Raw genomic sequence first — 21,111 nt, 5'->3', positions numbered from 1 at the left:
GCATCACACATTTTCCTCCTGGTGGTCCCTATCGAACATATGGCACTGGTGTAGGGTACTTTAGGTAGGACGGGGACACAAGAGAGGCTGTACCACAAATCAAAGGAGTGGATTGTGGGTAAGAACATGGATTTGGAACCAGATCTCCTATGCTCAAATGTATAGCTGCCAATTAATGCTTGTATGGCCTTAAGTAAACTATTTAACTGCTTTGAGCTCCACCTTTCTCATCTGTAAAATGAGAGTAATAACCATCTACTTCATAAAGTTTTTTTTAAATTAAATAATGTATTCAAAGATTTAGCGTGTGCCTGGCACATAGTATGTGATCATTAATATTAGTACTATCATTAAGCTGCCAAGCCAAGGACAACCTTGTGATGCCAGGCACAATGCTAAACGTTTGAATGACTCCCCATTGGAACAGAAAAAGGCTAAGCCCTTGCTTTTTCCATATTTGGGACTTGTCATCTGGGACTTTACCAGAAAATAATACATCTTCCTTCATAGCATACATTAGCTCTGCAGTTTGTTTTGTATTGTTCTTTACTTTTCTCTGACTCTACTCTGAAATAATTAGAAAAACTCCTGGTTTGGGATGCTCTTTTTGGAGCACTCCTAAAGACATAATTGTTAGATATGGGAAAACAAAACAAAACAAAACACAAAAAGAACCTTTTAGAAAGTGTCTCTGACTTAAGGGACCAAGGAACTGAGGGGTAGGGGAAAACTAAACTTCATCAAAACCCTTCCCTATTGCAAAATCCCTGCATTCAGTAAACTTCTCTTTTCTCATTTTGCAACGGCTTGTCCCTGTTGGAAAACCACAGACCCTCCTCTCTACACCCTTCCTTAACCTGGACCCTTTATCTCTTTGTCCCTCCTACTCTCTCCTCTCTGGGCTCCAAAGCTCTAACATCCCTGATTTACGCCCAGCCAAAAAAAAAAAAAAATCTGCGTTTAGAAACTCACTGGCTTCTTGTCCTTCCCTGGGTCCAGCAAAGCCTGGGACAGCAGATTGTTATTGCAATCAACTTTTAGCAGCCTTGGTTTATCTAGTTAACACGCTGGCCATCTTGTGGCTTTACTCTATGGCTGCGCAGACTTTATGTGGGTATGCTGAAATGATCTGAGCGAGTCTGAAGGAAGAGCTAGAAGCGTTTGCCAAAGCAACCGTGGACAGGAGAGACCTAATGGAGGCTCTGGAATGTGGATTAAGATAGGATTCCCGTGAATTGCTGCCAGTGTTAAGGGCTAAAGAGACACAGCGCCCCCTGAAGGGAGTGCGAATTAAAGTCGCTAAATCCGGCCCACAATGTCACGTGTCCCGCCCAGCCAACTGAAAATTAATACTCGCTTCCTCCGTTCCCCGTGGAAACAACTCCGCCCCACTGACCCTCCTGCCCTATTCTGTCATGAGGTTTTGTTGTTTTATTGAGTGTTTAAACTGACAATCAAACATTTGCGCCTTCTGGCTGGACACCTTGCTTCCGCTGGGCAGGCTAGTACACTGATTGGTCAATAAACAATAGCTGGCACCTGGGGGTCCAATAACCCTCATCTTGGGCGGGGTCTAATGAGAACGTAGAGCCAATCAGCGGCGGCGTTCTCTTTGCGGCTCCACGTCGGCACCAGCTGCGGGGCAAGATGGAGGCGCTGATTTTGGTAGGAGCCGGAGGGGCAGTTGAGATGCTGTGGTGTCCAGAGGGGTCGGGAGTCGGGGTTCAGCCTGAGTGGGAGAGGATAGAAAGGGGAGTTCCGGGTAATCCTCGGGGACCGAACCTTCTGCCGGCCCCTGGGATAAGCGTGTGGCCTAGTGCAGGAGCTAAAACCTCGGTTTAGAGTAGGAAGCTGTGCCGGGGAGAGGGCAGAGTCGGTGGAAAGTTGAAGGGAGCACATGGAGTTCTTAGGACACGTAGGATCATAAGCGTGCTGGTTTAGGGTCGTTCAGGTTCCCCTTGATTCTGAGCATTGTGGGTGGTATTCTGATTTGAGTTTCCCCCAAACTCGCCCCAAATTGTAAGCATAGAGTGCAGTTGTTTGTCATCACATGCTCCTCCTGATAGTTGTCACAGTTTGACTCTTCGTTGATTTCCTATCACATTCCTTCAGAAAAACTATTTTCTTCTTACTTCAGTTTCCTGTTAATCCCTATTACATAGATTTGTTATGGTAAAGAATCAGTATTCATTCCATCAGAGTTCTGGGACACCTAATAGAGTCAGGATGGATTGTGGCATCTTTTTCCAGATTCCTAATTCTGTTCTCCTTTTCCCTCCCCATTTAAACTTTGGGAATTCTTATTGTGGGATCTGGGATGCCAACTATTCCTCCAGTTATATGAGAATTTTGGTGGCTAAAAGGGGTGTGTTAGCGTCCTTGTCCACATGATCCTTTTTGCTTGTTTAAAAAAAAAAGACTCTCTCTCTCTCTCTCTCTCTCTCTCTCTCTCCCTCTCTCTCCCTCTCTCTCTCTCTCTCTCTCTCTCTCTCTCTCTCTCTCTCCCTCTCTTTCTCTCTCTCCCTCTCTCTCCCTCTCTCTCTCTCTCTCTCTCTCCCTCTTCTTTACAACTGGACCAGAGCAGCATTTCTCTCAAGTGTCATTTTTTTTTTTTCTTTCAGTTTCTGGATATTAGCCTATATGTGTGTCTAGGAATTTAGTTCCCAGCTCCTTTCTTAACTGAGTTGAACTCTAGGTCTCTTTCTTGCCTCCCCCCCACCCCCACTTCAACTATTTACATGTACACAGCTGGAGCCTCATCAGGTAAAAGCGAATAAGAGGTTTCAATTCCCCTCTTTCAAAATGACACAGATAGAAATAATTCCTTTCCATCATATGGGTTGGTTAAGTCTTGGTAGAAAACTTTAAAATCTGAGTAGTTTCTAGTAGGATATTTTCTGTACCAAGAAATTAACCAATATTTTTAACGTACTGGGATAAATTCTAGGGAATTGGTTTCTTTGGGAGTTTTTAGAAATTTTTTGACTGTTCCCTAAATCTGTTTAGAAGGGAGCCTGCTTAGAGGTGAAGGAGTGAGGGAGGTGATACTTGGGGAGGCCTTTTAACCAGGGCTCTGCTCTGTGTGTAGTGATGAGTTGAGGGAGTTGTATGTGAAATTCTCTGTCACATTTTCACTTACCTCAGCTCTTTCTTGTCTCTGCTTCCTCAGTGAAGTCTGTTTCAATCTGCTTCTTCCTTATATCCATTTTAATCTATACCTAAGATGCTGAATTCACAGATCCTTGCCCCTAAAGTTTGCTTTAGGAACCTTACTGATTCTTTGTCATGAGGAACCTACATAATGGGGTGAGGGGAAACGAAGGTTTAGGGAAAAGGGCTTCCTCAAGGAAGTACAATATCAAAACTAGGATTAGATTTTGATTCCTAATCCTCCCAGACCAAGTGTCTCTCTCATGTTATCTCAGGGGCTTTCCACCTCTTCAGTATGCAAAACTGTGCTTTCAGCTATTAGTAATGTAAAGCTTTTTTGGGGGACAAAGTACCAACAGGTATCAGTTCTTGTGCTGGTCTCCAGAGTTCTTAGGATATTAAACTAGTATTTTCTTTCCTCTGTGTCAGCTCTTCCCAACTTTTTTTTTTTCTCTGTATTATTTCAATGTATTTTGGGCCCCCAATTAAGAATTTGTGTACCTTTCTCGCCATTTTGGCCCTCTCAACTGGAGTTCCAGGAGAGAATTAAGCCCTAAGGTGTTCATTAATGTAATGAATCAACTTTTCTGTATCCACAATGTCACTGGTTTTGTCCTATCCTAGGGAGTAGTGAGAAAATAGTATTTATTTTCAGTGTTCAGTAGTTTCGATGAGGAACGCTGATTGAGAATCAGGTGATATTTCCTCAGATTTTCTCTTCTCACTACCCTCCTGTACTGGTCCACAAAATTTAGCTCCTTCTGGTTCAGAATCACCCTTCCTCACTGCTCCTTTTAATCTCATCCCCTCCTCTGCCTACTCAGCAGCAGCCCCTGATTCTTAGGTCATCTTCATTATGAGATAGATGAGGAATTCCCCAGATCTTTCCTTAGCTCCCTCCTGAACTAAAGAATTGACTGTACCCGGGTAGTGTTTAACAACCCACTCCTCAGAGAGGTTAGACACCTTCTAAAAATTTCCTTTAGGCTTCCTCCTTTCACATTTCTGTTTCCTGGTTTGGCTGGACCTCTGGGGAAATCTGATCAAAGCATATTCTTCTGTCCTCACCTCTACAAACACATAGCCATAGGATATTGAGAAGAAGAAGGGAAGAGTGATCTAGCGGGTGGGGGTCAAGAAGAATCATCATTTGACATTTGATCTGATTATGGGAATTTCTAAATACCAATGGGGCCCCTTCCTTTAGTTACTTTACAATGGGTCACATTTATTTCTTGAATTAAGTAATCCAGCCCGAGCTTTCAAGCAGATTTGTCTAATCTTTCTCAGGTCTCTCTGTAAGGAGAGACCCTTTCATCTCCTGTTCCCAGTGCTTGATAAGAATGCTCCTAGCCTACACCTTTGGATTCAGCTTCCTCTTTCCTGCTGGTTCTCTCTTAGTTGTAACTGGAGAGGGCTCTCTGCAGGCCACCATTCTCCATTAATAACCTATGGAATCTTACAGATAGTGACTTATCCCCTTCCTCCCTTCCCCCTTTACCTTTTTTTCCCACCCCCCTCAAAGCTGAATTACTCTAGCAGTCTAGATCCTTAAATCTTTCCTCATAGGTTTCATTTTTCCTAATCCTCTTTGGATTCACTTTCTGAGTGCTTTTCCAGTGCTTTACGAACTAAACTTCTTCATTCTATTCTTTCACTCCCCTTAATAAATTTTTGTCCTAAAACAATGACCAGATCCTGAATTCTAAGCCTCATTCAAAAATCAGGGCATCCAAAGTGCACAAGAGCGTGCGTATATATGGAGAAAGAAACTATGCAGAACACATCAGTGACTCTTAAAGGTTGATATTGCTCTGTGGCCTTAGCGTCCTGAATCATCTTAATGGGGCTTTTGTTAAATTCTTTTGGCACTAACAGTAGAGGTGCTTGGCCTGAATGCCCCCTCCCCCTGCTCTGGGCAAAGGTATCAATTACATTAAGCCCCCAAAGCACTCCCATCTCGTTCCTGGCAGTCCCCTGTGCCCCTCTCCCAGCTGCGTCCTTGCCGTGCCTGGCCCGTCCATTTCGTTAGGAGAAGCAATCTCTTCGTTCCTGCACTGTGGAGATATATTTCTCAGCTAGGGCGCGAGCAGTGCCAGCACTGCCCCCGGTGAGGTCCCTGGCAGCCATAAAAATTTTTATTGTGATTATGTTGGTGTCGGGGTGTCCATCTGGGTTATTGCACACCTAGTTTAATTGATTGAAGTTTAATTTATTGACACTTCAAATTAAATGATCAGAATAAACTGTGCTGTTACTCTGGCCGGCTTGTTTTAATGGTTGATTGCTGGAAGCAGACCTCGGCTTGAACTAAAACCCCCAAAGAGCAATTGACGCTGCTTCTAACTCTCCCCATGTCTTGCCCTCCAAGAAGACCTCGTTATAGATTTCCGACGTATTTATATATATTTTTTCCCTCTCTTTCACAGTGGTGGGAAAGAGTTGGTCCCTGGCAAGGTATAAATTATATCAGAGGTTTAGGGGAGCTGTCACACGGTCAGAAGAGGAGGAGGGGGCCTCCATATGAAGAAAGCCAGACCCTTGAGAAGCTAGGTCTTCCCTGGGAGGCAGAGGATGAATGCAATTATCCAGGTATTTGAGGGAGTCTAGTGGCAGATTTAGGGTCTTTTTCATCTAGATGTTTGCTACTGTTTTTTGCCTGACTCCATCAGTATGACTTGGTTAGAGTCAAGTTATTGATAAGAAAACTAGTTATGAAAAGGGGAGCTAGGGAAGCAAATAAAGGATGGAACAAGAATAAAGAATCAGTGCCTGCCTACCCACTTACGCTAGAGTAATTAGGACGATGGAAGGCAGAGTGCCCATGGGCAGCTGATGAAGATGGATTGGGAGGTTGAGTCCATGCACATTAAAAGATACCTGTACTGGCAAGGCCCTCTCACATCCTGCGTCTTCTGATTCTGCATAGAATGGGCTTTCTCTCCGATCAGGTTTAATAAGAGGAGTTCTCCTGTCTTTGGATTCCTAGCCTGTGTCACCTCTTCTGGTGTTTGACCACCCCCGTCTCTTCAGGAAGTCTTTCCTGTTGTGTAACCTAAGTCTTATGTGCTGCAGATGAAGCCAAGGTCTCCTTATTTGACTTTCTAATTTTCCCACTATTAAGGCAGATATCCACATCCACAGCCCATTGGCCTGGATAGCTCTGTCTACTGATTTTCTCCAGCTCCTTTTCTATTATTTATTAGAGGGAGACTGAAACTGGGGGAGAGGATAGCAACTCTGCCTCCAGGGTTGATTTGGAGAAGCAAATAGACTGGAAGATGAACACAGGGGCTGTCAATTCAGTCTTTCAGAGACTAGCTTTTTGTTTGCAGGAGCAGATGGGGGGTGGGGTGGGGAATAAATTGTGATACAAATCATGACCAAGGACTGATCAGAAATAGATCTAGCCTCATTTGATTGTTCTCTTTGCTGCGTGATATTTAAATGAAGGCTCCTGGATGATCAGACTAGGCAGGCAGCAAGTTCTAATGTTGCTCTCAGGTCTCAGGTGTGGAGAACTCTGATTTCTGCCTGTTCAATTCATCTCTCTTCCCAGCAGTGCTCCCTGCTTTGTTCCACATTTCTGTAACTCTTTCATTTCCAGAATAGTTGAAGAATCAGGTATTGTGTGACCCCTGCGCAAAAAATTCTCTAGCAGATGGGCTTTCTGAATTTCAAGAAAGGACCTGAGACTTTGCATTCCCCCAAAACTTGGGGCTTGGTTATCTTTGTCCTGCCCCTCTCACAGCCACCAGATTTAGCCATTGAGAGCTGAAAGTGTGTGGTGCTGACCTTAGCTCCCCCTGCTGGCTGTGTTAGTTTTCTCAATCATTTATTAATTTATGAAGGCCACACACCTATTTATTGAAGTCATTATTTGGTGCACGGCAGAGGAAAGGGGGTGATTTACAAAAATATCACTCATTTCCCCTTTTTCCTCCCCTCCCCACACCCTCTTGTTGTCTTCAGAGAGAATCTCATTTAATTCCAAACCTAGGTCTACGAACTCCTTGAAATCATAATAAAAATTCGTGAATGTGTATTTTTCTGGTGACAAGGTCCCTAGATTTCATCAGCTTATCAGAGGGGCCTGCCATTACTCAAAAAAGTTATTAACCTTAACTGGTCTCGCTCAGGCCTCTTATTTCTCCAGTGAGAAAGCGGAGACCCAGGGAGAGGTAGAACATGAGTGAGTGGCTGATGCAGACCATTATAAAGGATTTTAGGAGTTTAGAGACATTTTTTCCCTGTAGTGGCAGAATGCTGGTGACTGGGCTTTCATGTTCTGTATCCGTGTCAGATAGGAGGATTCTTCCTAGGTGTCTCTTCCTGCCATCAGTTCTTCCTTTCTAAGACTTGTGTTCAGTTTCCTCTTAATAGCCCATATTTGGTCTCATGTCAGCTGCGTGATGTTCTGTGGGACCTGTGGCTCCTCTCTCCTGAGCTGTGCCGCTCAGTTCTAAGCAGACCCTTAGGTAATAGGTGAGAACTATACTCCTCTGTCAAAGCCTCTAGTTAATTCTTCTTTTCTTCTCATCTGAAGTTCCTAGGCTTGTGGCTGGCAGATTGGCGCCCTCAACCCCACAGGAGCTTTTCATTTTAAAGAAACTCGCACAGAATCAGGGAGCAAAATCCCTGCTTACCCATGTGGAGCTGGGAGTGGTATCTAGAAATTTCTCCTCGTTTTTACTGTCTTGATTTTACTTTATAAATAGAGTTGAAGGAAGAGCATCTTGTTTCTAGTTTCTAGACCTATTGTCAAGCCAGGGTGCCACCTTTTGGCATGGCTATAAAGATTTCTTTAGAAGTGGGGAATGAAGAACTTTCTAGGAATCTCAACCAGATTTTTATTTGTGCCCTTTACAGTAGCTTTGTGGATAGCATCCTCTAACTCCATGAAAGCTTCTTGGCTCCCCCCAAAAAATAATAAAATAATTAGTCACAGCCCCCAGCTATCCTGTCTACCTGCTCTAAGCAGTACCGTAGTCCTCTTCTGATGGCATATCACAGTCTACCCCAGAGCATCGTCTTATTGTACACATTGTGAGCAGACTTAATTCAGTGCACTTCAGGCCCCAGCTCTCCTAGTTTGACTTTCAAAACACACAAATAGAGAGCTTTTCTCCAGGGCTGCCTTTTAAATTTTTTTTTGTTAATGATCATAATCCTGAGGAAGCTGCAGGTCATCTGAAGGCCCACAGGGGGCAGCACTAGGAATGATTCTTTCCCTCTAGTCCTCTGTGTACTGGGGCCCGGGGTACTGGGAGATGTTGATGTTTTTCACCGGGCTTCAGAAGCCTCTGATTGAGATCAAAGACTTGTTTGCAGCAGGCCTGTTGCTTGTTCGGTGGTGTTTCAGCTCTCCTGAGGAGTCAAGTCTAGTTTTCTTGATAATAAAAACGTCCATGAAAATCTGTCTGAGCCACCCCACCTCCCACAAACCAGTCTGCCTGCACATCATTTCCAGGCATCGTTAGCATTTGAGGTGAAGTTCTGTTATACACTCAGGCTGTGGCTCTCTGAAAGTCAGTGCATCACAGAACTTTGTCTCGAAAGCTTTCTAGCAGCTACCCATTTGGGAGTGGGAGGGAAGACTAGACCTTTTCAGTCCTTTGAACATGGCCCTAAGCCCGTAGGGTCCTTCTCAGTAATCAGCATTTAACGTGTTACAAGGTCAAGCCTAGTCCATTGTCCAGGAAGCCCATTTCTTAATAGATGGGAGTTATTTATAAACTTGCCCTTTGCAAAAAACTGAAAATGAAATTACATGATCAGTAATGGCTTCTGGGGCCTTTAAACTGGCTGGTTTTATGCTATGAGAGGAACTCCAGGCCCTCCCCACTCCAGAGAGGTAAAGGCCCCCGGCTGAAGTGGAACCAGCTGCAGTCAGGAGGTGGCAGGAGAAGTAAAGAAGCCGCTGGCTCTGGCTGTAGCAGAGCGGGGAGTTAAAGCGGCATTTAAGCCTTTGCCTAAGTTCTCAGCTTTATTTAGTGGATTATTCCTTTGGAAGTTTGAAATGACCTGCCTTTTGTCTAGCACCTTCTTACGCCTTTCAGACCTGTAGTAAGTCACTTCTTGTCCTCTCCTTGCCTTCCTTTGCCTGTTTTTTATTCTGTCCAGGAAGATCCATGTTTCTATTTTGAGGTTTCCTTGATAGCATCTTCTCCGAAGCCAGTGCAAAGAGCCGGGAGCAGAACCCAGGAATCTGTCTCGCTCTTTGCCAGCTGTTTTTCAGGCCCTCTCTCACCCTGTTGGCCACAGAGGACCTTGTCTGACTCTTCTGTTTGGCTGGTGGCCATAAGGATTTTTCTTTGCTTTGGGATCCCGTTCTTTCTAGGGATGCCAGACTCTGTGGCTGCAAGCACCAGTTGCCTGTGCCAGATCAATGCCCACTTTAACCACTGGGAAGCTCTCTAAGGTTGCTGTGAATGCAGCTAGAGCCAAAGAGTTCCAGGGAAGACTTTGTGGGAAAAAGCATTACTTCTAAATTTCCTTCCTTATGGACTTCTTTTGCTCTCTTAAGGAAACTCCTTCCCAGGGGTGTCTCCCTTTTGGTGACTTGAGGATCCAAGTCGCTATAGAATTGAGCCTGCTTTATGGGCAGATCTTTCCGTGGGGAATTAGGAGTTAGGAAAGCTGCTCTATTTGTGACCTTTTCGGTGAGACCCTATGGGACCTCTTTCTGCTAGATAGAGTCCCTTAGTTTGTGAGAGTATTGAGAGTATTCCAGACAGCAGTGTATATAGGGTGGGCACCTCTCAGGAGTGTCTATCAGAGGAGGAGGAGTTGGTAGTAATATCACACAAAATGACCACACCAGAAAACCTACCTGTATGTAGAGGGGGGTCCTCTCGATGCTTACTGCATCCGTAAATTTTAACTTTACTATCAAACTTCATTTATTTTCATAATCATTCAACAAATATTGAGAGTTTAGTATGTGTCAGGCCTTGTTCTGGACACTTGTAATGAATCAGTGAATAAAACAAAAGTTTCTGTCCTCAAGAATCCAAGTGGGGGAAGCTTACATTCTTCATCACCCCTCTTCTTTAAAGAATCGGTTCCCTTTACTCTCACTCTTAACTCCTTGAGCTAAGGTTGGTTCTTTGCGTGGAACCAGAAACCTCCTGGAGCCTCATGGGGCATTTTACCTCGGCAGAGGCTGCGGGTCCTTGGCAGCGATTCTTTCCTCTGTACTCATGGGTCTTTGTTAAACATACACTTAGAGGATATGTTTGGCTCCTGTGAGGACTGTGGGTTTCCTATGTAAGGCCAGGAAAGGGAGGTAGCAAAGCAACAGCCTTGCCTCATAGCACTGGAGAAGGATGTCAGTGGTAAGTAATGTTGAGTAGAAAGTCTAGGAATGTGAGCTTGCAGACACCTTCCACACATGTACCACCGACTCCCCTCCCTTCCTCTTCTTCCTTCCCTGGTTAGCTGGTTCCTTGGAAGTTGCAGGAATAGAGGAGCTTTTGCAAAGGGATATGCTTTGAGTTTGAGTGTAACCATTAAGGCTAAGGCTCTGATTTCCTTATGAGAGCCAGTTTCCTCAGAGCTTGAGTCTTGATAATGAAAGAGCACTCCTCTCCTGCTCATTATCTCCAGGCTCCTGCGTGTTTCTTAGACGCATCCTCTTCTTAACTGCTCCTTAACTCCCCCCAAATTCAGATTGGTTTTTCTCTTGGCGAGTTAAGTGGTGGTGGTCAGGGTAGAGTGGAGGAATTGGGATCCTAGGGGAAATCTTGGAAGATAAATGTCTCACTGGGCTGCATTCAGAACTGGGGTGTGTGTGTGTGTGTGTGTGTGGTGGGTGTGTGTGTGTGTGTGTGGTGGGTGTGTGTGTGCGCGCGCGCGCGCATGCGTGCTCATTTCCCTCTGCTCAGTGTGTGGGTGGTTTAGGGAAGGCTTGCTTTATGCCTCTGCATTGCTGCTGCATTGGGACTGCAGAAACTTCCAAGTACACTAGGGCATTCAGCCCTCTTTTCAGATAGCCTCGTGCAGTGCCTATTAATTAATCTAGTCACATTCCATACCTACCTGTGCAGACCAGGGAGGGAGAGTAATTTGGAAAATAACTGTAGCATAATACTTGGAAATAACAGCATGACCTACCTTGATTAAACCCTCTGTGAGTCTGGCTCATAGAAACTGTTTCTGCTACTTTGGAGTCCTTTGTTGAAATGTCCCCTCCCTCAATTCAGTTCATTCACCACTTGGTCATTTTCGGTGGGAAATGTCAAAATCTAACCAGGTTGGGATGGGGACATACAGAGGCACTTCTGTATCCTCTTGCAGCCCCAGTGGGACCAGGGGAAGGTATCTGGTTTGCTAGTGGTGGCAGGAGCCTTCAGGACTGAAGGTATGTTCATATCTCTTCAGGAACCCTCCCTGTATACTGTCAAAGCCATCCTGATTCTGGACAATGATGGAGATCGACTTTTTGCCAAGGTGAGATTTCCTTTCACATTAGTTTAGGAGCAAGACAGAGACTTATTTTGAGCTCGGGGTCTTGAGACTGGCCCTATTAACTCATATTCATTGACACCAGAATTTTGAGAATTCTTCCAACTACCTGTGACTACTCCACATAAAACCTAAAGTGCTTCTGTCTCTTAGTTGCCCTGTTTCCCTACTTGCCATTCTTACACTTTGACCTCCTCTGTCATCAGCATCAGAACAGAGAAAAGCTTTGGAACCTTGGTTTTTGCACAAAGCAGGGTCTAGATGAGAGAAGTAGCCCGCCCATGCCCGTCACTCCTGTCCCTTTCCCTTCTCCCTTGTCACCCTGCCTGCATTTTTCCAGGGAATTCTCTTGCAGGCTCAGGGTTCCAGCCCTAGGTCTGCAGTCTGCACCAAGCTTGCCACCTCCTGACTTCCTCAGTGTGAAGTTTCTAACTTTGGATCTACTGAAAGAGAGGAGAAAGGACACCCCTCTCCTCTCCCTCCATATTCTCCCCCTCCTGAAGAAATTTTTTTCTGTCCCTGGTGTATTAACTCTGGGCGAGCATAGCATAAATCAATCAGCAGGTAGAGATTAGTTTAGAATTCACCAGCTGTTCCTCCCTGTAATTGGATGTAACTATGCAGGACACCTTTTGAAACAGTTATCCAGTTACTAAATGCCAGACCTGTCATAGGTCTTCAGCTGACTGCGACGGATTAGCCCCTAAAGAGCAGAGCGATTTAGCAGCCTGCATCTCCACCCCCATGCCAGGGAGAGCTTGGGAGTGGGCTCCGCAGTGTGTGAGCTCGCCTCCCGCTTCTATCGGTGCTGGGAAGAAAGCTAAGGTATGAGAGGGCAGGGAGCACAGGGCAGGGCTTGCCCTTCTCCAGAGGAGGTCTTTGCAGCCCTACCCTGTTCCTCAGCGGCACGGCACGGCACGCAGTGAGGGTGGTGCCTTTTGTGTCCTCCAGCACCGCTCCCGGAACTGGAAGGGTGCCTACCAATGGCCTGGGGACTGCTGTCCTAGAGTGCGGACGGGGCAGAGCCCCACCACCCGGCTTGTAGGCCTCTTGCCTTTACAGTCTTCGGGACGTGAGGTGGGGTGGCTTACAGCAGGGCCCTTCAACAGTTTGTTTTGTATTTGATCCCTCACCGCCCATTCCCTGCCTCTGGAGTTCTCCCTTCTTCATGTCAGTATTTCTCCCTCACCCCACGCCTTGAAGTTCAGGAGAGAAATCCAAGATCCAGGGCAAAAGAGCCACTAATCATTCTGGGCTCCTGGCTCTAACGACCCACCCCGTCTCCTTTCCCTCTGACCAGTACTATGACGACACCTACCCCAGTGTCAAGGAGCAAAAGGCCTTTGAGAAGAACATTTTCAACAAGACCCATCGGACTGACAGTAGGTCGTTTTCCTTTCCCTGCACCCTGTGGTGGGGGAGCCATGGTGGGAAGGGGGTGGCGGCAGGACTGCGGAGAAAGGATAAAATGACTCTGCCTCCTTTTTCTCTTTTTTTTCCCTCCTCCCCTCGTATAATAAACTCTTCAGAAATGTAATGGGGAGGTGAGTGTGCCTCACGCGGGAATACCGTGCTAGAAGGTTGGCTGTTAGCTACCTGTCTAGTCCCTGGATTTATGAGCCTCACTTGACAAATTTAACTGCAGCTCTGCTTATACCGCATCCATTAGGGCAGGTAAATGGAAGTCTGTAAAGGTGACCGCTCTGCATTTTCACCTCCGAAGGATCGACTAGTATCCTGTCTCGTATACAAGGAGGGAAATAAGGGGAGTGGTGGGGAGGGGTAGCGTGGCCAGAGAAGATACAGTTAGACTCCACCAGGTTTATACTTGCCTTCTTCTGCTATGGCCCGAAAAGAAAAAGCAGGTCAACTTCCATCTTGGGGGGTCATTAAGACCTACCTTACCTCATCCCTACACAGCTGGATTCCAGGTGTTCATGGTAACTCTCTCTGTCCCACTTCCTTGTCTCACTGTTTCCACTCCTCCCCCCCAGGTGAAATTGCCCTTTTGGAAGGCCTGACGGTGGTATACAAAAGCAGTATCGATCTCTATTTCTATGTGATTGGCAGCTCCTATGAGAATGAGGTGAGACTGCCCAGCCCTCTTTACCGTCTCTGCTCCCACCTCCTGAACCACAGGCAGGACTTAGTGCCTGGTTCTGGGCCCTAGGACTGTCACATCCCTCTGGCTTCTGCCTGCTTAATGAAGTTATCAGAGATCCATCAGCCTCACAGACGTGGCCTAGCAACTGAAGCAACCTAGACTGGAAGTTTTCCCAGATTTCTTATTTCCATGTGGGACACACCGTCTGTGTTTTAATACATACCAACATATAATATCAGTGGCCTTCCCTGGGTAGTGTTTTTTTGTTTGTTTTCTTTAATGGAGGTGCTGGGGATTGAACCCAGGACCTTGTGCATGCTAAGTACATGCTCTACCACTGAGCTCTACCCTCCCGCCCTGGATAGTGTTTTTTAAGATGGATTTCTGAGGTGTGGTCAAGGTTCAGAGGGATGCTTGCTCCTGCTGTGAAGGGTCCACACCCAGCTGAGTTTGGGTCAATTAGGCAACATTCTGGGTCATGTTGAAGCCATACATTTTGAGGAGCTCACTTGAGAGGACTGTGGGTATAGTTCTAACTTACTTCCTATACGCAGAAAAACTATTAACCTTAGGTTGCAACTTCCAGGAGAGTACATAAGTAAAAATGGGCCCCCATATAATTTGAGGCAAAAGTAGAAGTTTGAGAGAACCAGTTCTCCCAGAGCTCTTATTGCTGTAAGTGCTTTGTAGAGTACATTGTTATTTAAACCTTATAGCACTTCTTTGAGTTTTGGGCATTATAGATGAGGAAACTAAACCTTGAGGAACCATATGCAATTACTTGTATTTGACAACCAAGTGGCAGTTTCATGTGGTTCGACGTGATAACTTTTTTTTAAAATACGTATTACTTCTTAACTTTTTCTCCCCCTTAACAGAGGCACTGGGGTTGAACCCAGAACCTCGTGCATGCCAAGCACGTGCTTTACCCTGAGCTATATGCCTCACCCCCCTCAACCAGATAACTTTCCCAGGGTCACACGGCTAGAAATGGCCCAGCTGGGAGGGAAGCCCAGGTCTGTCTGACTCCAAAGTCCATGCTTTTCCCACAGCTCTCTGACCTCAGCTATTGCTTGGTTAATGATTTCTCACATAGGGTAACACATACACTGTTGGTAAAGACACGCAGTGGACTGTGACAGGGAAGTTCTGTTTGCAGTCTGGTCAAAGAGAGACTTCTAATTGCAGGTTCGTGTAGCAGAATTTATTTCTGTGAGAAACCACAGGTCCTCTTCCTGTTTTGCTCTCACTTCCACCTTATGCTTTTGGTCCTTTGTGAAAGCCTGTGTCCTTTGACGCTTAATGAATCAGAGGGTTTTCAGGTAGCCACTTTCAGGGCCTTGAACCTTATCCTTCTGCTTCTTCTGTCTCCAAACAGCTAATGCTCATGGCTGTTCTGAACTGCCTCTTCGACTCATTGAGCCAGATGCTGAGGTGAGCAGGCCATTCTTGACATCTGTTTGGGAGAGAAAGTCACTATTCTTCAGGCCCAGGGGTTTGTAGGGGATCAGCAGAGGCTCCAGGAGTTGATTTACCTTGAGAAGTTGGGTTTATTATTTCAGAGTGATTTGCACTGATGGGGAGGACTGGATGGGAGAGTCTGTTACTCCTGGAAAGTAATTCTCCTGGGAAAAGGGATTGGGAGGGAGAAGAATCTTCACCTCTGCATCTGCTCTCATGTTCCCCAGTGGCTCTGTCAGAGGCCCAAGCACCTTCAAGGTGCTTTCCTGGTTGGGCTTCATTCTTTGCATCAGACATAGAGAAGAGACATGCATAGGGAAATGTCTCAGATGAAACATTGGCACTGTGGGGACGAAGGCAGCACTCTTAATTTTTCAAGTCTAGCCCTTAGTTTTTCCTTCTATAGAACAGGAATGTTCCTTTTACCTTCTCCTCCCCGTCCACCTCCCCACCAGCCCTCTGTTCCCTACATAGATGGGCAGTAGAAGAGATATAAGATACTTTTCCTGAAAACGTCCCGGGCTCTCAAGTGAACCCCGTACAGACAGCCGTCCGGAGCAAAGCAGCAGGCACTCTCGGCCCCACAAAATCAGCAGGGTGAATGGCTCAGATTTCCTCAGGAAGGGGATGATTTATTTCTTAGCCAGGTGAATGAATAGACTTCATTTCGGTGATCTAGTGAAAGAGTCAAACTGACGGATGTGACGGGCAGTATGCACCAGCCACCGGATCTGAGGCTGGTGGGTGCTGGGCCCGACTGGTCTCAGCCCCCTAGCTGGGCTTCTTTTCAAGGCCTGAGCAGAGCTGGGGAGGGAGGGAGAGGAGGGGGAGCGGAGAGAAGCTTAGAAAGTTTGTCGGAGCTTGAGTGCAAATAGACTGCACTCAACCCCTCCTCATCTCCCACCACCTCCAGATTGAGCTTTAGCTCTGTTTATTTCCTTTTTTCCACCCACTGATGTCAGTGTTCATGAGCAACGTTGTCAGCTGCGTCATGGCAGGTAGGAAAGAAACAGTAGCTCTGGAAATCAGCCCTTGAACAGTCAGAAACTGACTGTATATTTTGAATCTCTTACCTGACATCTCTAATCCTTTCTCATCAAATAAAAGTAGGAAGGGGATTAGAGTGGGTTAGCCAGAAAGTTATTTGCTTATTTACTTCTTTGTCTGTGTGGTTAGTGGAGACATTTATTGGTCTAGTTTAGGATCCCCAACTCAGATGGTGTCCTAGGATCCCTTTCACACCCAGGCTGGTTTTTCTCTTCTCTTGTGGACTCAGGAAAAATGTAGAAAAGCGAGCTCTGCTGGAGAACATGGAGGGGCTCTTTTTGGCTGTGGATGAAATCGTAGATGGAGGGTGAGTTCTCTGACCTCCGCAGACCTCCCTGAACCTGGGGTGAGGGAGTGGGGCCACTGCCCCTGTTCTGAAGCAAGTGGGCTGAGTGACCAGAGTATCCCCATAGCAAGTTGGTCCTCCAGGACCGAATGGACAGTGGTCTCTTCTTTGTCTTTTCAGGGTGATCCTAGAGAGTGATCCCCAGCAAGTGGTGCACCGGGTAGCATTAAGGGTAAGTGGGACTAAGCTCTCCTCCCTTCCCCCGTCTGCTCGCCCTCCAGGGCCAGACCTGTTAAATGCATCTAAGGGTCCGGCTTATGGAATACATGCAACGTCTCCTTCCCTTGCAAATTCTCACTGTCTCAAAGAAGAGAAGCAAAAGGAATGTATTTCTGCCCCTAACCTGGTACCTAGCATCTCATACAGTCTTTGCACACAGTGGACATTTAATACATACTTATGAAATCAAAGATGAAATTAAAGGAACTGTAATATTGATGGTTCTGAAACTATAAAGGAATTTGAGGTTAGCTTATTCTTCCCTTGGGGATGAATCCCAATCATCTGAGGCAAAGGAATGTCTTCCTTGTCTTTTAAAGTCTTATCTAACGGAGAATAACACGTTTCCATCAAGAAGTACTTATTTGCCGGAACCTCTGTCCTGTTTGGTGCTAGTGGAATCAGAAAGAGGCCTCTGAATTAACCATAGCAAGCTCCAGTTCTGCTGGGTGCAGAAGAGCCCACCAGCAAATTGTAGATGTGCAGAGCTGTCTGAGCAAAGCCAGTCTCCCCCATTCGCAGAACGTCCCCGGCTCTGACCTCCACAGAGTGAAGGCTGACAGTGCTGGGTAATGGGAAATCTTCTCCCTTAACTGCCGTGGGCTCCATTTGCATAGTTTAATCTTCTCCTCTAACATATGTCTCTATGTGGCAAGAGAGAAGGTTCTCCCCCCTCACCAACTCCCTCCTTTCCTTTCTCAGGCTGCTGTTGCAGCAGTTTATTTCTTCAAATTAACATGCTGTCGTTACCCATCAGGCCTTGCGGGATCCATTAAACTACCCCGGGCTCCCCCTCATCCTTTCCCTAGCGATATTGATATTCAGGGAAGGTCTTCTCTGACTAGGGAATCAGGTCTCCCACCTCCAAGTTGTGGATCAGATAACCTGCTGATGACTTGGAATGGAATAAATCTTTTAAGAAGTCCTCCTGCCTTAAAACAGAAGATGGATGAAGTGACCCCTTTCTGCTCCAGGGTCCCTCTGGCCAAGTACAATTGTGGCTGTACTAACTAGTCCCTAGGAGGGACTGAGACATTTAGGGCATCTGCCCTTCGCTTCAGTTTAAAGGACCACCTCCTCCTTCTGCACTGCCCAGTCTCAGTCAGGTCTTATTCCAGCCTTCTTCCACGCTGAATGCTTGTCTCTCTGTGCCGTAGGGAGAAGATGTCCCCCTTACGGAGCAGACTGTGTCTCAGGTATGACTTTCCTCCTTCTTCCTCTCCAGATGGACTGGGTCTCTAAAGAGGCTAGCGTAGCATCCACCCCAACCCACCCAGCCAGCCTGCAGGAGACTGGAGACTGCAGACAAATCTTCTTTGGCTCCCTCTTAGTCCAGAGAGTGGGGACTTGTACAGCCCACCGCTCCCTGCCCCTCCCAGCTCCCATCCCAGTTTCCTGTGAGCAGTGGCTGTCAGCCTTGTTCTGTACCCTTCACAGCCTCCCTGCCTGATGCCTCATTCAGTGATTTATTCCCCAGCAGAGGCTTGCCTTAAGCAGATGGTCTATGTGTGTGCACACACACTCTCTCTCTTTCTCTTATTATTCAAATGAGGGCTAAGCTGGAAATGCGTATTCTAGAATATGCGGGTTTTGCAGATCTATCCTGCTATTTTGCAGATAGATTGTCTACCTGATGCCGTGGGGTGGGCAGAGGAGGGATTCTGTTTTCTACCCACTTGGAATTCTCACCAAGAAGTCCATCTGGATGTGGTAACCCCCCCAACACATGTCCAGTAACCCCCAGTTTTTTTCTTTCTTCCCAGGTATACCTCTTCTCTCTTCATCCCCCCAGTGGATTTGAGTGTTTTTGGAATTTCCCAAACTGACAATCCTCTAGGGCCTTAGAGAGCTTCTTCCCATCCCTCTACCCTTGGGGATTTTTTAATTTGCCATTCTTCTGAGGACAGGGAAGGCAAGTGAGGGGAAGGAGAGCCGCAGTCCCCATCCCCACTGTGCCCCCAGCACGCCCTCAGTGCTGCCCTTGTCCCTGCAGGTGCTGCAGTCAGCCAAAGAGCAGATCAAGTGGTCACTCCTTCGCTGAAGACCCCACTGTTCCTGGCTCCTCACTCCCTCAAAAAATCCACATGTCTGCTGTGACTTCTCATCCAGTCCCCCAGCTGATGCTCTCAGGGTCATCTTGGGGGATCACAAGGATCCTTCAATCTCCGTTCTGTTTGTGGTTGCCCCCCACCCCCTCTCTCCCTGCTCCAACCCTTATACACTTCCCTTTCCTTCTCACTCTTTTTTGCAGCTGTGGGAGTAAAGCTCTCAGCAATTTGGACAAAGGGCAGGGGAAGCACCCTCTTCCTTTCTAGACGGGCTTATGCTCCCAAGCTCTCCTGTCCCCCATATTTTCTCCTCAACTTCTGTGCCCTTTGCTGCAGCTAGACTTCAGATCAAAGCAGGGGAAAGAATGTGCTGAGTGTTTTCCTCCCTTTGCCTTTACCGGCCTTCATCCCAACAGCCCATATGTCCAGCAAAGGGAGGGAGAGAGAATTCTTTTCTATAGAATGAGTGGGGGTGGGGAGAGGCAGGGCAAGTCTCAGCTGCAGCTCTGCTTACTGGCCTCGATATTTTCTCTTATTCCTTCTTACTGCCCAGTCCTCCTGCCTTGGGAAAAAGGATTGGGAACAGCTCATGGGCAAGGGACAGGGTCAAAGAAGCAGTGATTTAAATTTTATTGGAGAGGGCTGATAAAAAATTCTGTATTCCAGACACACACAGCTGCATTTTTCCCCCGACCCTGGCTTATAGCTCCACACCCCCTGTGGTCTGAGTGTTCGTTGTGGGAGTGTCCATCGCTTGGTCCGGATACCTTAACTCTCCACCTTCACCACCCGTGGGATCTTTGCCTGGCTTGTCCTCTCTGTGCCCTGGAGCAAAGCCAGTCCCTGAACTAAAACTATTCTAGTCTTGGGAAGAAGAGTTTCTGCTCCATACTGGGGACAGGGTGGAATTTATGACTTGGGCCTCTGGGCTCTCTCGGTCCCCTTTTCTCCCCCACATGCATTTCACTCCTCAGCCTGGGGTCTGTGATCTCTGCGGCTTTACCCTGTCCTCTCTCCGCCTCAGCCTCACATCCAGGCGGTAGGTCTGGGCGCCTCCCCTCCCTGGGATGCTGAGAGAGGTGCCTTTCTTCAGAAAACCTTTGGGATTTGGATGTCCCCAGGAAGATGGAGGATGGAACACCCACTCTTGGGTCTCATCTTTCCCCTTAGCCCCACAGAAATGTCTCAAAAAACCTTCCTGAGATTTAGTGTTCTGCCCGACTCACTAACTGACAACTCTCCAGGACTCAAGTGGGGCGGATAACTGGGCATCCTTGAGGGGGCATTTTTGTGTCAGTGATGTATGGGGTCAGGATGATGGCCACCTTCATATACTGCTCTGTGCAAAGAGGAATAAAACATTTCTTTTTCCAAACTGCCTTTGTGTGATGTTTTCTGTTCCTCTTCCTCTCTTTTTGGCAGCTGCTCCTATTCCTCTAGCTTCCCCTCCTCGCTCCCCATCTTATAATATTTCTTCCCTCCTACCTCAGAGACTCCCCAGCATTCCACCCCCATCCCTAATTTACGGAGCTGTTTCCCTCCTTGGCATCTCTCCGTCCACTCGCCTGGAAATTGGCGCCAGGGGTGAGGTGGGGATGGTATTTTCTCTGTGGGAGTCCCAGGGAACTGAGTTCTCCCCCACCACCCCAAAGCCAGCTGCCTGCTCCCGCCTCAGCCATTAGTAACCCGGAGACGCGCACCTGCGTGGGGGCTCGCCTGCAGCCCCGGCTCCCTTCCTGCACCTCCCACTCCCGCTCTGAAATGGCGCTGAGCGGGTTATTTATCGGAGCCAGCGCTGCTCCAGAAGGTCAGGACGGTGGTGTAAATAACCTCTTCTCGCCATTTCCCCGTCCCTCCAGAGCCTGCTCCCCTCCCCCTTCTCCACCTTTATTCGCACAAATGAATGTGGCTGGGCTGGCGCGGAGCCTGGCCCTGCATCTTAATGGGGCGGTGAGCTCACAAGATGGATTTAGCTGGGGGTTTTATGGTTGCCGCGGCGACAGGAGAATGCTTTGGTTTTCTTTCCCCCTTCCTCTGCAGGATTTTAAGGAGGGGGGAGTGTGGGGAGCCCTTCTCTGCACTGCCATTCTAAAGGTCTCCTCAGTCACCTCTACTGTTCATGAGATGGGCCTGTAATTCCAGGATTAAGCAAGGGGGACGGCATCAGGACCTGAGTTAGGAAAGGATGAGGGAAGGAAAGTAACTGGAGGGGGAAGAGCCTCTCGAGCATCAACGTGAAATCTAGAGTTGTCTAGACTTGCCTGCTCTTC

General features: G+C 47.2%; 1 protein-coding gene across 3 annotated transcripts; it reads left to right on the top strand.

Moving 5' to 3' along the window:
• The first annotated feature begins 1,580 nt into the window (after positions 1 to 1,580).
• Positions 1,581 to 20,216, top strand: COPZ1 (COPI coat complex subunit zeta 1). Of its 3 annotated transcripts, none has more exons than XM_010964422.3 (9): positions 1,581 to 1,665; positions 11,533 to 11,601; positions 12,917 to 12,998; positions 13,611 to 13,702; positions 15,099 to 15,154; positions 16,458 to 16,535; positions 16,695 to 16,746; positions 17,951 to 17,989; positions 18,787 to 20,216. In XM_010964422.3, exons 1-9 carry the CDS (start codon positions 1,648 to 1,650, stop codon positions 18,832 to 18,834), a joined length of 534 nt encoding a protein of 177 aa, XP_010962724.1. In that variant the 5' UTR covers positions 1,581 to 1,647; the 3' UTR covers positions 18,835 to 20,216. The 3 variants fall into 3 exon arrangements, with proteins under 3 accessions (XP_010962724.1, XP_045379517.1, XP_045379518.1); XM_045523561.2 differs by having other exon boundaries at positions 1,623 to 1,665; positions 11,449 to 11,601; XM_045523562.2 differs by lacking the exon at positions 16,458 to 16,535 and having other exon boundaries at positions 1,623 to 1,665; positions 11,449 to 11,601.
• The last annotated feature ends 895 nt before the right edge of the window (positions 20,217 to 21,111 follow it).

Source organism: Camelus bactrianus, chromosome 12, assembly GCF_048773025.1.
Source record: "Camelus bactrianus isolate YW-2024 breed Bactrian camel chromosome 12, ASM4877302v1, whole genome shotgun sequence".
NCBI lineage: Eukaryota > Metazoa > Chordata > Mammalia > Artiodactyla > Camelidae > Camelus > Camelus bactrianus.
This window is presented reverse-complemented; position numbering and strand designations above follow the sequence as displayed.